The sequence below is a fragment of the Lytechinus pictus genome, chromosome 4 (genome assembly GCF_037042905.1).
Source record: "Lytechinus pictus isolate F3 Inbred chromosome 4, Lp3.0, whole genome shotgun sequence".
In the NCBI taxonomy this organism is placed as follows: domain Eukaryota; kingdom Metazoa; phylum Echinodermata; class Echinoidea; order Temnopleuroida; family Toxopneustidae; genus Lytechinus; species Lytechinus pictus.
Window position 1 is genome coordinate 16723341 of NC_087248.1, and position 20538 is coordinate 16743878.

A 20538-nucleotide genomic window follows, 5' to 3' on the forward strand; every position below is an offset into this window, starting at 1 on the left:
CGCAAATAATTCAATATTGCTCTACCATGCTTATACATAAAAGCAAATGAAACGGGTATCAAATATGCCAAAATCAGGAAAAAAATGGTGTACTCATCAATGCAGGATATGGGAAAGGCATTTCACCTTTAAGAAAGTCTGTACGAGCATGGGGTCGAACCTCATATGACAGTGACCCCCCCCCCAAAAAAAAAAAAATGAACATGTTTCACAGCTTCAAGAAAAACAACAGATGTATTTTGGAACTTTTAATTATTTACATTTATTCCCAATTTCAAAGAAAAATCATAATTTCCAAGTGGATAAATTTTCAATGGAGCACAAACCTACAGAACCAACAAATTAAAGCAAATATTGACACCATTATACAAGGCCATGTGCTGTGGGGCTTCCCACCCCCTGAAATAAAAAAAAAATGATTAAAGAATTTCAAATAGTACATCATATGCCTCAAATAAATGATAACAATTGTTATATTTACAACCATTTTCCAAAAGAAATCTGGAAAATGTAGGTCATTTAAACTCCCAATCTTGAAACCAGCATGTCCTTGAATGTATACCCCCCTTTGCAAAAAAAATGAAATAAAGAGAACTTGTTCATTTTCATGAACAAGTTAGTCCTCTGATTATATTGGCAAAGCATTCAATTGACGCATAGGTTATCAATGTGTCACATTAAACACAAATATGGCAGCAGTATTCAGGTGGAACTGATTATTCATGGGCCAAGAATGTTAAGGGCATTATCTAAAGGAACATATATTAAATTTAACACAATGATTCTTTGGCAAAGAACTATGGAATACACAAGAAAAAGGGTTACAAATGAAAAATAACATCAAAGAATAATTTCACCTTGTAATATAAGAAAAATGATGCATCCCCCCCAAAAAAAAAAAAAAATGGAAAAGTAGAAGAAATCCATCAATTCGTCATCTTTTTTTTTGCTCCTACAAGGCATTACAAAAGAATGAAATATTATCACAGGTTAGATTTCCCTCTTACTTTATCCCCCCAAAAATGGGAGAGACATAAATCAGTACTTCCAAAAGCTAAACGTGGTGGCTCATCTTTGGTACTTGATTAAAGCCACCCATCTCTGGGAGTAATAACATTAATGATAAACACAAAAATTGGACAAAACCTGTGTTATAATCTAGTAGTGCAGAATGTTACAAAAAAAAATCAGTAATGGAATTTGTTTACATCAAATATGACTTCATGTGAAAATTTCAATCATTAGCACAGATGTTTTTTTTATATTTAAAATAAGGGCTGGCATTCTTGTGAAATATACTCAAAGTATTTTACTCTTCTCTCAACCTAAATTTTAGAATTTTCCTAAAATAGTAAAAAAAACAGAATAGTACAACATACCATCATCAGTTCTCTCTATGCACCCAGTATACCCGAAACTTGTGATTAATTAAACTTCATTTGTGTTACAAGGTAAAGAGGTATTTGATCAACATGAAACTCGAAATTAAAGATACTCGGGTGTCCTGTCGGCATTTGTGACTTATTTTACAAGGTCATGATAGCTAAGAAGCAAACCAATTGACAAAGTGATAACAAAATTTTAAAAGCCAAGCAATCACAACTTTGAATAATTAAAATTGTCCAACAAAGATAAGATATCACCAAGATATAAAAATTTTAAAATGAAGAACGGTATTTTTTCTCCACACTTGGGGGTGATCAAATTTCACTGGAACAAACTACATGAGAAGCTTAGCACTGGGTGCATATGATTATCCCTACATTTACCATCCCCTCTCTCTTCCCCACTGTATGTACATTGAAGCATAATGAAATAAGACCTAAAAATGAAAAACTATTTTGCCCTAATAAGCCCAAACTAGGAAAGGTGGATCAGTCAATTTTTTTTTCTTCATATATATACACCTTTGCTTCACAAAATACATGCATGGGATGATGTATTTATGCAGTCATAATGCATATTAAAGTGAATTTTTGTAAGCCATCGAGTACAAATTTGAGCAAATTCTTCACCAATATTTGACATTTTCTCACAAAACGTGGCATTTCCATATTTCACTATTCTAAATGTAAACAGTCTGATGATCCATTGAAAACCTGTATAAATCAATTGGTAGACTAAAATACATACAAAAAATTCAAAATGTATACAATACGCCACTTCCTGATTTGAATCATGGAATGGAATGGCAGTATTTTGTTACAGTCCAACCGCAGGTCCCTCTGCGAATGAGCTAATGAGCCAGATTCATCCAAATCCTCGTGGCTAAATCCTTACAAAATCTTTAAATAAATTCAAACACATGATAGAATGACTATTTTTCTTTACAATGATACCAAAATCATGAAATTTGATGTATATTTTAAGCAGCAACGACCAAATTAAAAGAGATGTTTTGGTCCCCATCAAGCCCATTAAATAAGCAAAACCTCTCTTGTCATGAATATCTCTTGGATGAAAGATGCCACTTTTTAGGGACCTGACTGGTTACCCAAAAATCTACAGAACATAAGTACTCCTCAAATCCTGATACTTCAGAAGAAAAAAAATTCAAGTTCAAAATTACAAATGCAGTTCTAATATTGATCACTGATATCAGGGGTTTTACACGCAGCGACACACATGGGATATGATTGACCAATTTAGTGCAGGTGCAGATGAGGGGAGGGGGGGGGGGGGGCTTCAAGTGTGTCTACAAAAAGATAATTTATTCCTTGACATAGCAACATCCCTTTCTCAATCCATAATCTGTTTAAAATGCCACCCAGGTATGACCACTAAATGCTCAGGGGTCGATTTCATCAATGCAAGAGATGAATATATTGGTACATGACAAGAGTTGTCCGACTCGAAACTTGGAACGGCAATTCCACCCTTGTTGCGCTCTGGATAGATCACACAGCTACTGTTTGGCTGCTCTGACTTTTGTGGAAGACTTCTTATGTCATGTGACAATATATCACTCTCTGTTCTAGAATTCCATGTATGTCACTGATCAACAACCCGATTCATTCATAACACAGGGCTCCTCCCATTCCAAATTGACCAAACCATGTCATCTTTTGACCAAAAAAAAAAAGGTGAAATGGAATTTGATTTCATTCAATGTGTACTACAATAAAAAGGAAAAGCAATCATTTTGGGGGGCTGAAACATGGAATATAATGTACAAAATTCACTAAAATCTAATTAACTTGTCTAATTTTTTAAAGAAAAGCTCCTAATCTGTTGATTGTCTCTTGCTCATGGACATCAGTGCTCGCTCTCTAAGAAGACGTTCTTTCTCCTCTCCATCACTCTCAGATTCCTGAAATACGATAAATGAACAGGTCATTGGAATCATAAATTACTTGTAATATTTACACAAAGATACAATTAAAATGGTCTCTATTTCCAATAAATTACAATAATATACCCGAGCCTCTTGCCAACCCCAGAAGGACAATTCTATGAAAAAACAACCTTTGCATACATCCAAGCCCCATTTGTCCATTCTTTACTTCATTTGCAATGATAATTAGCAAATTTTTACATGAAATAGAAAACACATACAAATCCATTTCAGGAATTTTCCACCAAATGAGGTTTGGAACATACCTAATTAAGGCATTGCCCAATAGTATTCATACTCCTAATCAGCAGACAGACCAACTTATGCAAATCATGTGTTATTTCTAGGTCAATTGTCTCTTTCAAATCAAGCAATTACGATGGTCTTTAGAGATTTGACCAATGCAGAATAGCAAGGCAATTCATCAAGAGAAATTTTTGTCAAGTGAACCCCACTTTTATCAATTTCTATTTCTCTCTATGAACTACTATAGTCTGATAATTTGAGAGCATTCCACCATTTCATATCAAGCACAGAGCAAAGACAAATAATTTCAAGAAAGTCCTGCATACAGAATTGCCCAGCTGATATTCATTTTTTTTATTTTCTTTGTTTTATTATTCATTTATTCTTGCTATTCAGATCGCAAGTAATGATGTGGTCTTAAAGGAAAAGTCCACCCCAACAAAATCTTGATTTGAATAAAAGAAAAATCCAACAAGCATAACACTGAAAATTTAATCAAAATCGGATGCAAAATAAGAAAGTTATGACATTTTCAAGTTTCGCTTGATTTTTACAAAACAGTTATATGCACATCCTGGTCGGTATGCAAATGAGGAGACTGATCATCCACTCACAATTTCTTTTGTATTTTATTATATGAAATATTCTAATTTTCTCTTCAACTTTAAGTGAAACGTGATTAATTTCTCCCTGGACATGTAGAATTAATATTGTTTTAATACTATATGGTTCAGTCAAGTTGGTCCTTATCTGTAAAAATGATACATTATATAATTCAAACAATAAAAAACAAAAGAAATAGTGAGAGAGGGACATCATCGACTATCTCATTTGCAGGTCACTGAGTTGTGCATATAACTGTTTTGTGAAAACTAAGCAAAACTCTAAAATGTCATAACTTTCTTATTTTACATCCGATTTTGATGAAATTTTTTAGCGTTATGCTAGTTTGATTTTTCTATAGTTATTCAAATCAACATTACTCTGGGGTGGATTTGACCTTGAAGAAAACATACAATCTACATTTCAATTATAAATACCTGCATTTCTTCCTTCTTCTGCTTCTTGTGTTTTTTATGTTTCTTGTGCTTTTTGTGTTTCTTGTGTTTCTTCTTCTCCTTCTTCTCTTTCTTTTTCGAAGTACGTTCTTCTACCTCGTTCTCCGACTCCTAAAAACATAGTAAAAAAAAACACACATTAAAGGCAAATAATGTAAAAATAAACTCATCTTCACAAAAAATACAATCATTAATATGTTCTAGGAGGACAAAACTACAGAAGTACATGTAGATTTTCAATTGCATTAGCATGTGTGTTGATAACAAGCGGCTATAAACAGCTCTACAATCTTGAATGGTGAAAAGCATACGCTATGAATTAACAATAAAACTAAAATATATTGTTAGATTTCTCATCTAGAAATGAGACATTTTATTTATAACTTTTCAAATATGAAATGTATGTGAATTGAACATTTTATTACTTTACTGGCATTTGGTATTATTTAAGAGGGAATACTGATCAACATTAACCATCAGGAAAATTCCATGCATTTATTTCCTTCCTATAACACTGGAATAAGTAAGCAATAAAAGATGATCAACTCAGTCTGAGTCATGTTATAAGGGTAAATTGCCAATTGGTCTATTGCCCACTCGTCCATTCATCACATGGTCTATCTTCATTTAGACCAATACCATTCCGTCCAATCATCACTTTGGCTAATCGCCAGTCCATCTATGCCCATTTCATCTCATAACCAGTTGGTCTAATACCCATTTTATTTTCATTCATTCCGCCCAATCAACTTAGTCCAATTAAACCAAATTGTATATGGACTAGATGGCGTTTGGACCAACAGGTTATTAGGAAGAAATGACAATTAGACCATGTGGACGAACTGATGGTAGACCAAATGATATAAGACCAGTTGGTAATTGGACAAATTGGGATAAGACTAAGTGAAAATAAAACAGTTACATGTACCTGCAACATTCAACAATATCTTGCCATCTCTAAACTTACTATTAAATTTTCAATTTTGACAAATCATCACTAATTACGGAGAGAAAGTGCGAACTGTAGATGAACCAATAAACATGCATGAAATTCTGTAAGAAAATTAATCAGTATACTTACTTCAGATGTCACCTCTACTGATCCTCTTTTCTTGCTTTTCTTCACCTTTGGACTTTCCTTCTCTTGGTCAACATCCATCTTTCGATCGTCTTCACTCTCATCATCACTATCAGATTTTTCTCTCTTCTTCTTTTTCTTCTTCTCGCTACCTCTATCCTTGCGTTTTGGAGACATTGGTTCTGGAGATGGTTGTTTTCTCGGGGGAGGTGACGGAGAGAAATCACTGTCATCGTCTTGCTGCTCCTGACTTGGTCTTGGTCTCTTCTCTGGGGACGCATTATCTGATGAATCACCCCTTGATAAGTCTCTCCTACGCCTCTCTTTCTTCCTTGGTGGACTCGGACTCTCGCTATCCTCATCACTGTCTTGCTTCCTTTCTTTGACTCTCAGATTTTCAAGACTTGGTCGGGAGCTGTCCCGGCCTTTCCTCAACTGTTCTTTCTCATCTGCACTGCTCTCTGCAGAGCTGTCATCTGAGACGGCTTTCTTGCGGGACTTGCGTCTGTCATCTGGAGAAGCATCATCACGCTTTCCCCTTGGAGGACTTTGCCTTCTTGATTTAGAGTCCTCAGGAGTCATGCTCCGACGCTGTTTTGGCGTTCTGCTACGGCGTGGTTTTTCAGCAGATGAGGTTCTTTTCCTGATGTCAGGTGAAGATACTCGCCTCCGTCTGTCAGGACTTTGACTTGTCCTTCGACCATCTGCAGACCTCTTGCGAGGACTTGGACTCGTGTTCCGCTTCTCTGGGGTTGGGCTACGCCTTCTCTTTTCAGGGGTGGGGCTTCGTCTACGCCTTTCAGGAGTTGGACTGCGCCTGCGTCTCTCCGGTGTTGGACTGCGCCTGCGTTTTTCAGGTGTTGGACTACGCCTGCGTCTTTCAGGTGCTGGACTACGTCTGCGTCTTTCAGGTGTAGGGCTACGTCGTCTTCTCCTTTCAGGTGTTGGGGAACGACGCCGTCTTTGGTCTGGTGTTGGGCTCCTTCTGCGTCTCTCAGGACTACGCCTACGTCTGTCAGGAGTTGGACTTCTACGCCGCCTTGGTGGTGATCGACGTGGAGAGCGCCTTGGAGGTGATCGGCGGCGTCTCGGTGGGCTGTATCTTCTTGGAGGGGATCGACGACGGGGAGAAGGTGATCTTCTACGTCTGAAATAACAACAATACAAATTAATTATACAATACTGTTCATACTGCTCACGAGAAAAGTAAAAATTAATATAAGCTTAACACAAGGAAATTATTTTATAAAACTGTGCAGCATGTTTCTCATACCTAATATCCGTAGCCAAAACTTGAAAAAAAGGTGAATTAAACCTGGGGTGATTTCATCCTCAGAAAGCTGACATAATTATATACTATACATTACCATGTAAATCACCATGAACGCTTATGACCACAGTTCATGATCATCCCAAAGCGTAGTATGAAAATCTCACTTATATTTTCATTTGATATTTAACTTTTGTGGACATGTGTTTTTTCTTTTCTTTTCATCTTCTGAATCCAGTGAGTTTGATAGCTGATGAAGCTTCTAAATGATCAATTCTTTGGCAGGGAAACCTTTAGAGGTCATTTCATTAGATAGTTAACTCATAGCAAAATCTTAAAATTTCAATTGTAGCTACCTATCCTGCTCTGTTCATAAGATTAACTTCTCTTCTGAACCGGGTAATAACATATTGGAGGCTATTTTCGAAATGATAGGGACGAATTAAAACAAAAAAAACTTTTTTAAAGGGCTGAACTGCCAAATGTATTCTTTGTGTGAATTACCTCGGTGGTGACCGTCTTCTCCTCCTATCATCTGGAGAGCGGGAGCGTGACCTTGAATTCTTCCTCTTCTTTTTGTCTTTCTCATCTTCTGAATCTGAATCGGACGAGTTGGATGGTGAGCGGCGTCGGTACTGACGTTTAGGGAAACGGCTTTGTTTCACTGGAGATGGTTTTGTGTCCTCTTCATCACTGCTTGAGTGATCCTTGTCCTGGAATGAACAATTCAAATCATAAAGACATTAGGAGGACACTTTAGCAAAAAGGATATATTTAAAAGACAAAGACATCATGAAGACCATCACAGAAAAACACATCTGGGGGCCTTTCATAAAGCTGTTCGTAAGTTAAGAGCGACTTTAAGAACGACTGGTGATCCTTCTTACACGCTTGACCATCGCCAATGAATATCATTTACCACAAGAAAGGATCTCCAGTCGTTCTTAAAGTCGCTCTTTACTTACGAACAGCTTTATGAAACATCCACCTGGGGTCAATTTAATCGACCCAACTTTTTCTTGGTCTGTAGTCTTGCCATCTTTCAGTAGTTTTGCATGAAATGACAGTTATCACTCTAATTAAAACGGGGGCTACATTTAGTTTAAAAAGAGCAGGCTTTTGAAAGGGGAATTGTTCATGCTTTGGTTCAACCTTGGAACACAAAAAAAACATTGGTAGTGTAATGGGGCATCTCTAGAAACTTGTGTGATTAATTGTAAGTCTTTATGGGGGGGGGGGAGTGACGGGTGGTCCCAAAATGAATCAAGTTTTGCAATTAATTGCAGGTGATTGCTGATCTACATGTACTTTCTAAAACAAGGAAAGTAAATTTGCTACAGCTAACATCGATCAATAATTGTATAAATTACTACAGAAATTTGCAACTGATTTCAAATATTTTCTTGCAACATTTCCTTAGATGTAAAGAACATCTGGCATGTGTGCTATTCATGTTTCAATCAGGTGAATCAACAACGTCATGTTTTCCTTACCTTCTTATCATCATCACTGGAATCATCATCCTTCTTCTTAGTAGAATCTTTAGGAGGAGGGGACATAGAATCATCTCGTTTCTTATCCTCAATCTTCTCATCTTTCATCTTAGGAGAAGGAGACCTATCAGACAGATCAAGAAGAGACGGGGAGAGGGTTCAGTTAAGTTCAAATAACGGCTCAATTTAGGGATAAAAATAAAGTAAAAGCTAAGTTATTTGGAATTTGAAGTTCTGTTGTTCTGCTGATTTATCCTCTCCAGAGATACAGGGGTAAATCAGAAACCCCCTAATAACGTTCACTGAACCCTTCAATGTTTCTTCCTGAGACCTAATTATAATGTAAAGTATGACCTTGGTGAAATAATATAAATTCTGTATAAGCATGGAGCAATTGGCAAAGGTTGATCTTCTTGGTCTTTTCTCAGATGTCAAAACATCAATATTGTTCACTCTTTGTCAAGGTACAACGAAAGTCATTTCATATGTAACAACCATACATAATATTGAAGATCAAATGGCATTAAACAAAGTTTGATAAGACCAAATGGCAATTGTCAAAGTTAAATTACACTAAAATGCATTACAAAAAGGTGATTATGCCACATGGAGTTTGACAGTGTGATTAGACCTAATGGCATTAGACAAATTGTAATCAGACCAAATAGCATTAAGGCCTGGTCCCTCCGGCCGACAGACACGATACGTATTCATAACGGATACAGCGGACAAGCAAAATTTTGGGGTGGCTCCATCCGTTTTCATCCGCTCCAGACAATGGGCAAAATGGGCGAACAATTAAATCACAGTGGACGGATGCTCGATGGATTATAGAGCGTATGAAACACGTATGCAAAGAGTACACAACGGATGCATAACGTTTACCAACAGATGGCAAGATTCTTTTCCCTTTTACATCCTCTTTGAATCTCCTTAAGTGCATTGGGACCCAGCCTTTACACAAAGTTAATATTAGACAAAGTGTGATTAGACCAATGGCATCAGACAGGGTGTGACTAAAACAAATGGTATTTGAATACTACTTACCTAGATGAACCACTTGATGATGATCGACCTCTCTTTGTTTCCTTCTTCACTGGAGATGGGGAAGGTCTTTTCTTTGACCCCACCCTGGATTTCCTTGGTGGAGAACGGGAGCCAGAGCGTGAGCTTCCAGATGAACTACCAGATGGAGAGGTGGATGGGGAACGACGTTTAGGTCCCCTTTAGAGAAACGACGGTGTAAAGAGATGAAGGACAAGAACAATGGGGACCATTTTTAACTGTCAAAGCCATACGCAATTTTACAGACAATCTGAATGTGAAGTATACATATCCCACCACAGCACTCACATCCTATGGCAAGGCATATATCTACATTTGCCATCCTCCACCCAGAATTAGTACATGGGTACCTGGTACAAATATTTCCTTGAACACATAAGCACCTGATCAGAGTGGCCATGCTAAAACCAGGGTAGTAATATGCAGTGCTTTTTTTAGCACTATACGAATGTTGCACATTATCATCAGTATGAAAAGACAATGAAAAGCATAGCATTATTAAAAGAACATTACCTCTTTGGTGACCTGCTCCGCCTAGGGGACCTTCTTATCCTGCGTGGGGGAGATGGTCTACGCCGTCGGTCAGGTGATCTCCTTGGTGATCTGTTGAGGAAAAAACATCATATTAAAATATCAGTCAGGAGACAATGACTGTCTAATTTGGAGGAAATCAGTGCTACTTAACACCTCAGAGTTTTTATCTACATTTGCTACTCTCTCCCCATGTAGAGCAAATGAGTACCCTTGTAGGAAGCAATTCCTTGACTGCTCCGAAACCTATTCAGAGTAGGCCGTGCTCATACTGGGGTAATAATATGAAGCACTTCAAAACTGTTGTGCTAAGTGCTCTATAATGTTGCATACTATTATTTTTCAATACTGCAAATATTAGAGAGTTGACACTTGTGTAATAAACATACTCTTCTTCTGCAATGAAAACTCTTCATATTTAGTCATTGCTAAGGTTTGTGAAGAAGATTAACAATTTTCTAAATTTTCACAATAACTAATATTACTATTACTAATACTGTGCTTTACCTATTAGGTGTAAACCATGTAATACAATACTTCCTGAAACTACCAATACATTATCTTCACTGCCAACCTTGACCAAAATTTGTTGCCACTCAGTCCCCTCTTATTCATTTTAAATTAAGCTTGTGACAACTTACCTCCGACGTGGCGGGGATCTTCTGCGGGGGCTAGGTGATCTCCGTCTTTGTCTTGATCTGAAATAAATATGAGAATCAGACACAGTCGACATACTGGAATATCCACAATCAGGGATAGTGCAGAATATAACATTCAAAGACAAAACTTGATCGAACTACAGCAACACCATATAGAATTTCACTCAAAAGAGGACAAGGGTTGATGTTGAATTATCTTCCATTTAATTCATGCCTCTCTTGTGTCTTGGTAAATCCCCAGAGTGTTGTCACTATTTCAGATTATTACAGGATTATGTGAATGTCTTTGTTCTAAAACTGTTATGGTGTGGGTGATACAATATCAAAATGTGTCTTCGAGGTTGTATTTTCCGAAGTGACATCATAATTAACTTTGATTGTGATCCTGACCAAATAAAAGAACTCACTGCATATTTTTCTCTCTTTTTGTATAAATCAATTTCTCAAGAATGGAATGGGTTGGATATTTTGGGATATAATTATTGTTTGTAGCTTTCTGATATGCAGTCACTGTGCATCTTCAAATATATTGTAAAAAAAAAATCACAAGTATCCACAAATGCAAAACAAATGGAAGAAATTGAATAGTTGCCAAACTTATGTAAGAATGAAATGTTTGAGGAAACAATATATTATCAGACTTTTACCAAAGACAGACTTAAACATATGTTACACTTTTCTATAACTAGCTCTTTTCTGAATAAGTGATATTGTTGCATAAAGGGCAGATAAACAATGTCGCTTAGGCATAATCAGCGATATAGACAAAAGCCCTACACCAACCTCCACGCAAAGATTATGCATGGCGCGCCTGCAATGCCCCCTAATATTCACCCCTGTTGACAAAGAGAGTCAGTGACTGTTAAGTGTCAGAAGTGTAAGTCAAGTGTGTGTGCAGCAGCGACAATCAAGATCTACAAGCTACTTGCTGTAAGACACCTGCTGCCAACCTAGATATTGGACATATCTTGTGTATCCAATCAAGATCTCGGAATCTCGTGGAGACACTTCTCAGGTAAGGGATTGACTTCCCTATTTACTAAATTAATATCAATGGGTCCTTGTACAACAAGTCTTACCTTGATCTAGACCTCCTTCTGAAATCCCTACGCCTGTCCCTAGAACGAGACCTGGATCGTCGGTCCCTCCTCCTATCCCTGGAGCGAGATCTAGACTTTGACCTCTTATCACGTCGTCGTGGAGATGACCTATGTCGTGATCTTGATCCACTTCTTGACCTTCGTCTCCGATCGGCACTTCTCTTTCGTCTGTGTCTGTCTGGAGATGAAGTTCGTCTCTTTCTCCTTTGTTCGTCATCACTGCTATCCTTCTCACCATCCTTAGATCTACAAATTTGCAATTCAAAATATAACAATCATTATATGACACATGAAATTGGAAACAATCCATGCATTCTCGTACTCACAAAGAGATGAGAGTCCATCTATGTCAGGATGAAATATTAGGTAAAAATTAATTGGCATTACTGCAAATTATAGCTCTACTTTGCTGTCAAATTGTGAAGGTAGAATTATTTTGTAAAATAGAAAATTACTCCTTTTTTATTCACAGGACAGAAGTATATCTGCACATATGCAATGTGAAAGCACAGTGTACTTTCCTACCTCAACTGCAATAGTCGAAAGGTAGTGTTTTGGCTTTGAGACACTGCTTACCTCCTCTTATCTGCAGGTTTTACAATCCCAACAGGAGGAGGAGATGGTGTTCCTTTGCCTTCTATCTTGAGAGGGGGTGAACCAGAATGAGACCTAGATCTAGACCTGGACCTGGACTTGGATTTATCCTTATCCTTGGTTCCGTCAGCGTCACCGTCAGCAGAGGCACGTGGGGAATTGTCCTCTTCTTTGTCATCTTTTGATGGATCATTCTTACCCTCAGGACGAGGTTCCCAGTCCCATTTAGCTGATCTCGGTGCTGGCCTGTGATGACACAAACACGGCATTAGTGATACTGTGCCTCCCCAACTTGCGAAAATAAATAGAATTGTCTTGCAGATAAACATTAACATTTGGGATGAGCCGAAGATGGATTGCTGACAGAAGGAAGATGGACACAATTTACATAGAATTCTTCACCTCTAGTGGGTGAGACGTAAATGGATTTTGATTATTTTCACCTATCCAATGTATCACAACATTTACAAGCATGGTAGCTTATATTTGAATTCTTATAGAAATAACTATAAAGAATGTAATTCCATAATAAATTCCCAATAGAAATGTCATGATTCCCAGATTCATTTGCAATGTGCTTGGCTAATCAGACTTGGTAAGCTAGATTTAGAATCAATCATGTTGAGATTCATGCTAACCTATATCATCATGCTGTAAGCCAAGATACAAAGAAATAAACAAATAACAAGAAACACCTAAAAAATTCACTCTTTTATAAAACCAGCAAATCAATCTTACAATCATTTAAAATACATTCCAGTATGAATTAAATTTGGAGAATATACACTGCACTAGTAATATTGCCCGACAACAAAGATATTTTTAAGTACCTTCAGTACCCCTCTGACCAAACATTTGAAAGGAGAACCATTTAAATGTTATTTTAATTGAAAACTATTATGATCAAACTTCACAAGCTGATGAGTTCAGGGCTTTTCCTTTTTTAAGCAAGCTCATCCATTTCACAAGTCATTACATCAAAGTAGTTTTATATACTTTTACCACAATAAAAACAAAATCTGTCATATTTGGACAAGAAGACCATGCAAAACTTAAGAATACAATGCATCCTTTATAAAAAACCGACACAACTTACTTGGATTCATCTGGAGATTTCTTGTCACCGCTTCCATTGACATCTTCCTTCTCATCTCTGTCTCTTCGTCTCTTCTCTGTCCTGTCTCCATCACTCTGGACATCTGCGCCTTCCTTCAGCTTGCTCAGCTCCGCCTGGATCCGCTCTTGCTCTTGCTGAAAGGAAAAAAAAAAAAAAAATGAAATTCAATAAAAAGGCTATGATTTGATGAAGACTATTAAATTTGTTCTTGCGAAAAGGCTATGATTTGATGAAGACTATTAAATTTGTTCTTGCGCGAGTTGGTGTTTTGGCCAATTTGTTTGAAAGGTCAACCCCTAAAAACCATTATAAAGTCATAGAGTCATATCTTCTCTCTTCCGAAGACATTTGCTTTGGAATACATTCACTTTTAAAATTGAAAGTATATCCCTTTCAGCAGGTAAAGCTATTATCTTAATTTCAATAAACTAAAGGACATTATGCCGCCTTATATTTGTATCGCTTTGACAAAACAAGAGGGAGTCATTCTTCTCATGTCAGCAGAATTCCTAAATCATTTCTAACCTGTCTCTTCTTGATTTCCTCTTTCTTCTGTTCAAGAAACGGAGCTGGTATGCCAGCGATGTTCTCCTGAGCACTGGTGAGCAGTTCCCATAGCTCTGTCATGAAGGCCAGGGCATTCTTGGCATTGAGGAATCCTGTCAGGTTGATCTGCATGTCCTTTGGGTCAGGATGCTGCAAGGGTACACAGAAGAGCATGCCACATGAATTTTCATTACAGATACCTTGTGAAACGTGGGGAGCGTTTCATGACAAGCTTTGTCAGTGATTATCACTGACTAATTTTCTCTGAGCCAATCATATGCAATGATGTCAGTAGCTTCAAATAAATAGTCAGTGAACACTGCAGATTATTTGTTTCATGAAACACTCCCCACACAATAATGTGTGCGGAGGAAACTTCAAAAGCATATCCATGTATAAACATTGCCATGATATTTTTATCTAACTATAATTCACCATATGAGGGAAGGTAGGGTAGTGGTATCTTTAGTGTACACGTAGGAGAATTGAATCTCTGTTGAACTCAACTATGATCCATTCTTGACCAATCATCTTTCACAAAAGCATGGCAAATGTGGATAACGAGTCACACTCTGAAATACATGTACAAAGTGTTTGGGAGATTTTGATAAGCCAACACAAAATCCATTTTCAGCCCAAATGATCACCTTTCTTTTTAATAAGCACAAAAACATGTATATCGTTGACATGATCTCCATTATTTTTCCTATCGTATACTCACAGTTTTACACATGGATATATCTTGAGAAGTTTTCTCCACACAGCGTTGTGTTTGTATAATGGACATCCACAGCTATGTTCAAGAATTCACACGGTTCCACTGATCTATCTTTCTCTGCTATATGAAGCTATAAACTTACCTGATTTCCACATATTTGTATTCTTTCTAGAATATCAAAGGCAAGCAGCAATAACTTTTCTTCTTCCCACAACTTTTGGACAAAAAGTCAACGCACTGCTTTCTCAAATAGAACAATCATAATTTCAACTGGAATTTCACTGTAAGTATCAACCAAAGGAGACTCAACCAGGCAAAGCGTTTTGAAACTCTTGATTTTTTTTTTCCTTTGCCAAAGTCCTAAGAAAATTACATTATTGGGCATTACTTCATAGTGAATCCACTTCTAACCACTCAACATGAGACAATGTTCCTATATTCCTTATAAAACCAAAAGTTTTTCCTCATAAAACCAAAATATTACTTATAAACAATAGCTTTGTAAATCAAAATATGTTTTAAATGATTCCAATTTAGGATGCATCAGGGCAGATAATATTACAATGATCTTCTTGGAACTTTCATTCTTTTCCCCCAAAGAAAATAAAATTAATCTGCAGTAAATTGTGATGATACATGTATCAATATGTCTAGAGAAAACATACTGCAATCCAAAAGGATAAGCTGTATCTTAGAATAAAAAATAAATAATAAAAAAAATGTTCATCCCAGTGTTAATGAATGTGATGCAGTATGTTTGGGTATTTTTTTTTTTAATTAGTCCAACATTTATCTATAAAAAAATAGCAAAGGGGGCCAGAAAGGTCAATCCATTTTCATATAATGCTCTATTTTAACAACTTACCTTTTTCAGCTTCAGACCACTATCTAAATCACAAATAGTCCAATTGATTGCACTAACAAATTATGAACCACTATCCCAAAACCTTATTAAGTATAGAGGTGATATACCAAGTGGCTTAAGCAAAAACGCAATTTTCTTCCCATTATTCATGACTGTGACATTCCCTAGTCATTGTTAACAGCTTCTATGTGATGTACTTCCAAAGATCTATGAAAGCTTTGAAATGCTTTAATTGCAATCACTTTGACTAAACCATGCAAATTTCAAAAATCATTTTAGTAAAATGCATAATTATTATAGTGATAATAGTATCATTGTCATTTAGTTTCAAAATAAAATTTAACAACCCTGACCAAAGCGAAAAGTGAAAGTACAAAACACAACAATGCAAATTCTATGCACATTCATCGCTTTTCTTGAGAAATGTGTGAACACGACTCTCTGGCACAGTATGGTACTGCAGAATTCAGGCCAGCGCCAGTTACATGTAGAATATCAATAACACGTGACCTATTTTCAGAACCTGCTAATTTGAGTTTTTCTCAAGCATAACAATCAGCTGGCGGGCAGTGAATATATAGGATAAAACTTGCATTATTGAGCTTTTTGTAGCTTGTTAATATACTAGAGATTTGATTTTTCTACATCACTTTTGGCTTTGGTTGAACATTTTTTAAATTATCTCTTCAAAGTTGAATCTAATAGTGCTTTCAAAATCAAATGAAATCAAGAGCTGCAAGTCAACATAAATCCCTGCATGCTGACACCAAAATAAAGAGATCTATTAGTGTGTACTTATTCTACACTGCATTGCTTTGAAACACAAACCAAACCACTGGCGAGAGACATTGTCTCAATATTCCTGTACCGTGTGTGAAAGACAGAGAGATATCCTCGATGAACCTGCAGACTTTCTTTTACCCTTTCCGCTGATGGGCTACGAAACCTTCTCACTTTCCGCCCGTATTTATAGGGGGCGCTTGCATCGATCGCATCGGAGGGGAGGAGATGTGTGAGCGAATATTTAATCAAACAATCTGAGCGTAAGAGATCAAAGTCAGCGAATCAGCTTACCAGAAAAAGAACATGACATTACGCTATTAACATCAAAACCTACATGTACATATTTTTTCATAACAATAACCAACTCTGGTTTTACTACATGACATTTGATAAATTCAATTGAATTAAATTGTTTGAAGTACTCTTGAGAATGAGGGAATTACAAGTCTTTTGGCGGTGTGTGTGTTGATTGTAGGCCTCAAAGTTTGATTTTATTAGGGCAAGGCCGCTTTCCAAATGGGGATTGTTTTATTAGTCCGAATTAAAAAATAAATAAAAGGGGCCAAATTATCCAAAGCCAGTGAAAGGGGCATCTTAGGGCCCTGGATTATTTTAACTAAGCCCCATGACCGATTGGCCAGAATTATCTTCTTTTTTTTCCCTTTGCATCTCTCCCTCTGTAACCTCCATGTACTTGAGGCCATTTTGTTTAATCATGGGTTTTTTCGTCAACATACCGGTAACCTTTGACATCAGAACTTGTTGAAAAGTGTTTTGTTATAAAGGAAGAAGGAAGCTTGGGTGCTTCATTAAATTGTTAATTATCATGAATCCATTTCAAAATGTGAGCAGATGTTACGGAAATATTTATTTAATTTAATTTCAAACACATTTTAACCCCAACTGAATTGACCTGTTATGTAAATACTCCTTGTTTTGGCAAGAAAATACAAGAAGACTATAGCCATTCTGTGACGAAATGCTAAGACCAAATTCTGTGTAAAGCTCTATATTCATAAATGATTTTATTTCATTACAGATGGCCATACTGTTTTGCTGATATTGGACATACTATTAATGTACTCTACCGTCTCTTGCAGTCTGAGGGAATGAAACTAAATCCTGAAATAAAATCATCAAAATGTCAATAAAATTTAAATGTGAAAACATATAAAAGGGGGGAAACTTCCATTGAGTTATGAGCAAATCACACACAATTAATCATGAATCAGAATATTATATTTTCTTCAAAACAATTATTTTTCTTTCTTTTATTCGGTGGGGGGTCACAATTTCCAAATTTCTTAAATTTTATTGTCGTCACATAGATAATCTGATCAGCTCATAACGTATTAAGTATAGTAGCATGGTAAGAACTCAAAAATTGATGAAAACATTAAAGTTATGTATTACTTACTTGTCTCAATCGCCTGGTCCATGAAGTAAATGAATCTCTTTGTACATAATAGGTACATTATAAGATTCATCTAGCAACATTCTTAATTCTGATTTTTAATGGTCAGTGTGTTATAATAGCACAAAATCATAGAAAAATAACATACTACATACTAATACAAGACAAACTATTTTTTTTCTTCAGATTACCTTTTGTTGAATATTTCTCCAGTGGCATCTCATCATTACCTACCACTACAAACTGCATGTAAAAGGGAAAAGTTCATGTGACGGCTCATTTAACTGCCAACGGGCTAATTGACTTCGTCTTTTTTTTCATAGAGTAAATTTTGTGGGCCAGCATTAAACTAATTCATCATTTTGGTTGGCAAAATGATCTAAAATCATACTTGAGTAGGATTAAAACAAAGATACTCAATAAGAAGCACTAATATTTCCCGTTATCAGTGCAAAACATTGCATGACAATCGGGTCTTGCCAAAAGTGCTACATACATAGTAAATCTGTGTACATGTAGCTCAACTGCTCAAGAACTCAAAAGCCTTTACCTACCAATCAAGACTTCTATATATAATCTCCTCAAAAGGTTCTTGAATTCAAAACTGAATACTTACCTGTAATCAGCATCAGTTTTAAAAGCTTGTCCTGTCTAACAATAATTAACCATCACTATGTTGGAGGAGGGGGTCGGAGAGGATTCCACTGGACACTTCACGCAAGAAGTAGGTTCCTTTGCTGGGCCCGGTAACATAAAGCTTTATAGCAACTGATCACAGGGCTGCTGTCTACAATTGATAGCATTGAGTCTAGAGTCTGGTGAGTCAGTAAATTAAATCAGCTCCACGTCCAATCGCTTTGCTTTATGTTATGTTTCCTGGGGGTGTTTCACAAAGATTTAAGTATGACTTAGAGTCGCCCTTAAACACCCAGTTGCGTACGGTATGAAAGGCTTGACCGCATTGGTCAGATCGTGTCATTAGGAAGCGCACTACTGTGTATCTATCAAAAAGATCGCCCGTTGCATATCATGTACGCGTCGGCATTTAAGTGCGACTTAAGTCATACTTAAATCTTTGTGAAACACCCACCTGGATGTGCATTATTCCTCCTACCTGAATAAGATCCCATTTGCTCTGCCTCGTCTTTTTTTGCTTACCTATTATTAGCTACCTTAGGCCATGCAGTCGCACATTATTAAAGATACCACAAACATCACTACTCTTTTGTTGTGAACAGCATACTTAAATGTAGTTCAACTTAAAATAAAAATGTGTCTTATCGAAAAGCATAGAAAGCAATCTATAAATACCTGCACAAGATGACCTATACCAATGACAAAACCTAATGAGTTCTCACCATGGCTACTATACACTTGACCTATGAAATAATGACCACAAAATATTGACCAGTACAATGATTAAAACATCAATCAATTTAACCTTAACACAGAGTTGACTATATACAATCTAGACAAAGAAAAGGCGACATCTTACTTCTTCTTCCAATTGGTTAAAGATGAACTCAATGAGGACATCATCTTCCACTCCAAGCATCTCGGTGACTTTCGTTGTAATCCATGGTTTTAGTGTATCCAAGTTGACCTTACTCATGCTCACCTAGAGAAAATTGAACAACAGAATTGATGAAATAAAGGGAATAGGGACAGCCCATTGCAAATGGTCGGAGTCAGAGATCAAGTGATTGGCAAACACCTCTCAAACAACCAGTCTTTTCATTTTCCCGTCACTACTACTAGATACTTGATATTTTATAAGTTTACATTTCTAAAGATTACAAGTCTTGGTTGGAATGAATTCCCAAATCTGGTTCATAGAGACAGCAGGATGAACAGAGCAATAACTGTATACTTTGCGGATGGGGGTGTTGCAAGAAAATATTTGCGGTCAATTGCAAATATTCTGTTGCAATTTTACAACTGATAGATCAACGTTAGCTGTAGCAAATCGGATTAAACTACTTGTTTCAAGGAGTAGATTAGCAATCAATCACTAATTTGCAATTAACTACAAGCCAAGTAATTGATGTAGCGTCAAAAATAGACTTACAATTGATCGCAGGTTTCTTGCAACACCCCATAGACACACCAAGCCAAGAGGTGGCTTCTTCCCAGTTGCATAAAATCTTGCCTCTTTATAACCCCCCCAGCTTAATACATGTAGGTGAATAATACTTCAGAACATACCTTCCTCTCCATAATAGGGTTGAACTTGAGCGATCTCAACAGCTTCTTTTTCTTATTTGTGAAGCGATTGTCTTGGTCGGCACTGGTGCCCTGTAAGAAATTGGAGAATGTAGAGAAAAATAAGGTTACTTGTGTACCAGACATCATGAACTGATTCTCAATGTTAAACTGATAACCAATGTCAACCGGCACTTTTACTGATTTAGAGCTCACCTACACCGAGCCCCACCAGAAGCCATGTGGAGCAAAGAACTGATAATACCTTGGATGTAAGCGTTAAAGTGAAAAAAAACCATATATGCCGCTCGTTGACTTCTCATGAAGTATCCCGAACACAATTTTAATGGTGCTGTACAGCAGGGCGCAACTTGCGCCGGTTCGACGGTCCCCGACCGGTAAATATCGCTGTCGGGCCAGTAGATTTTCAGAAATAGCAAGATGTACTGGTCCGACATGACCAGT

General features: G+C 36.8%; 1 protein-coding gene across 3 annotated transcripts; it reads right to left on the reverse strand.

The window, feature by feature from the left end:
- Positions 1-246: 246 nt before the first annotated feature.
- LOC129258924 (serine/arginine repetitive matrix protein 1-like) lies at positions 247-20235 on the reverse strand. Of its 3 annotated transcripts, XM_054897166.2 has the most exons (15): positions 20077-20168; positions 19367-19489; positions 16543-16711; positions 14071-14241; positions 13525-13679; positions 12411-12674; positions 11814-12080; positions 10717-10773; positions 10058-10147; positions 9527-9703; positions 8480-8603; positions 7491-7699; positions 5720-6863; positions 4621-4749; positions 247-3310 (listed from the first exon to the last, which is right to left on the reverse strand). In XM_054897166.2, the coding sequence occupies exons 4-15, from the start codon at positions 14221-14223 to the stop codon at positions 3224-3226; spliced, it is 2856 nt and encodes a 951-aa protein (XP_054753141.2). In that variant the 5' UTR covers positions 14224-14241; positions 16543-16711; positions 19367-19489; positions 20077-20168; the 3' UTR covers positions 247-3223. The 3 variants fall into 3 exon arrangements, with proteins under 3 accessions (XP_054753141.2, XP_054753140.2, XP_063954585.1); XM_054897165.2 differs by lacking the exon at positions 16543-16711 and having other exon boundaries at positions 20077-20235; XM_064098515.1 differs by lacking the exons at positions 19367-19489; positions 20077-20168 and adding an exon at positions 17530-17579.
- Between the last annotated feature and the right edge of the window lie 303 nt (positions 20236-20538).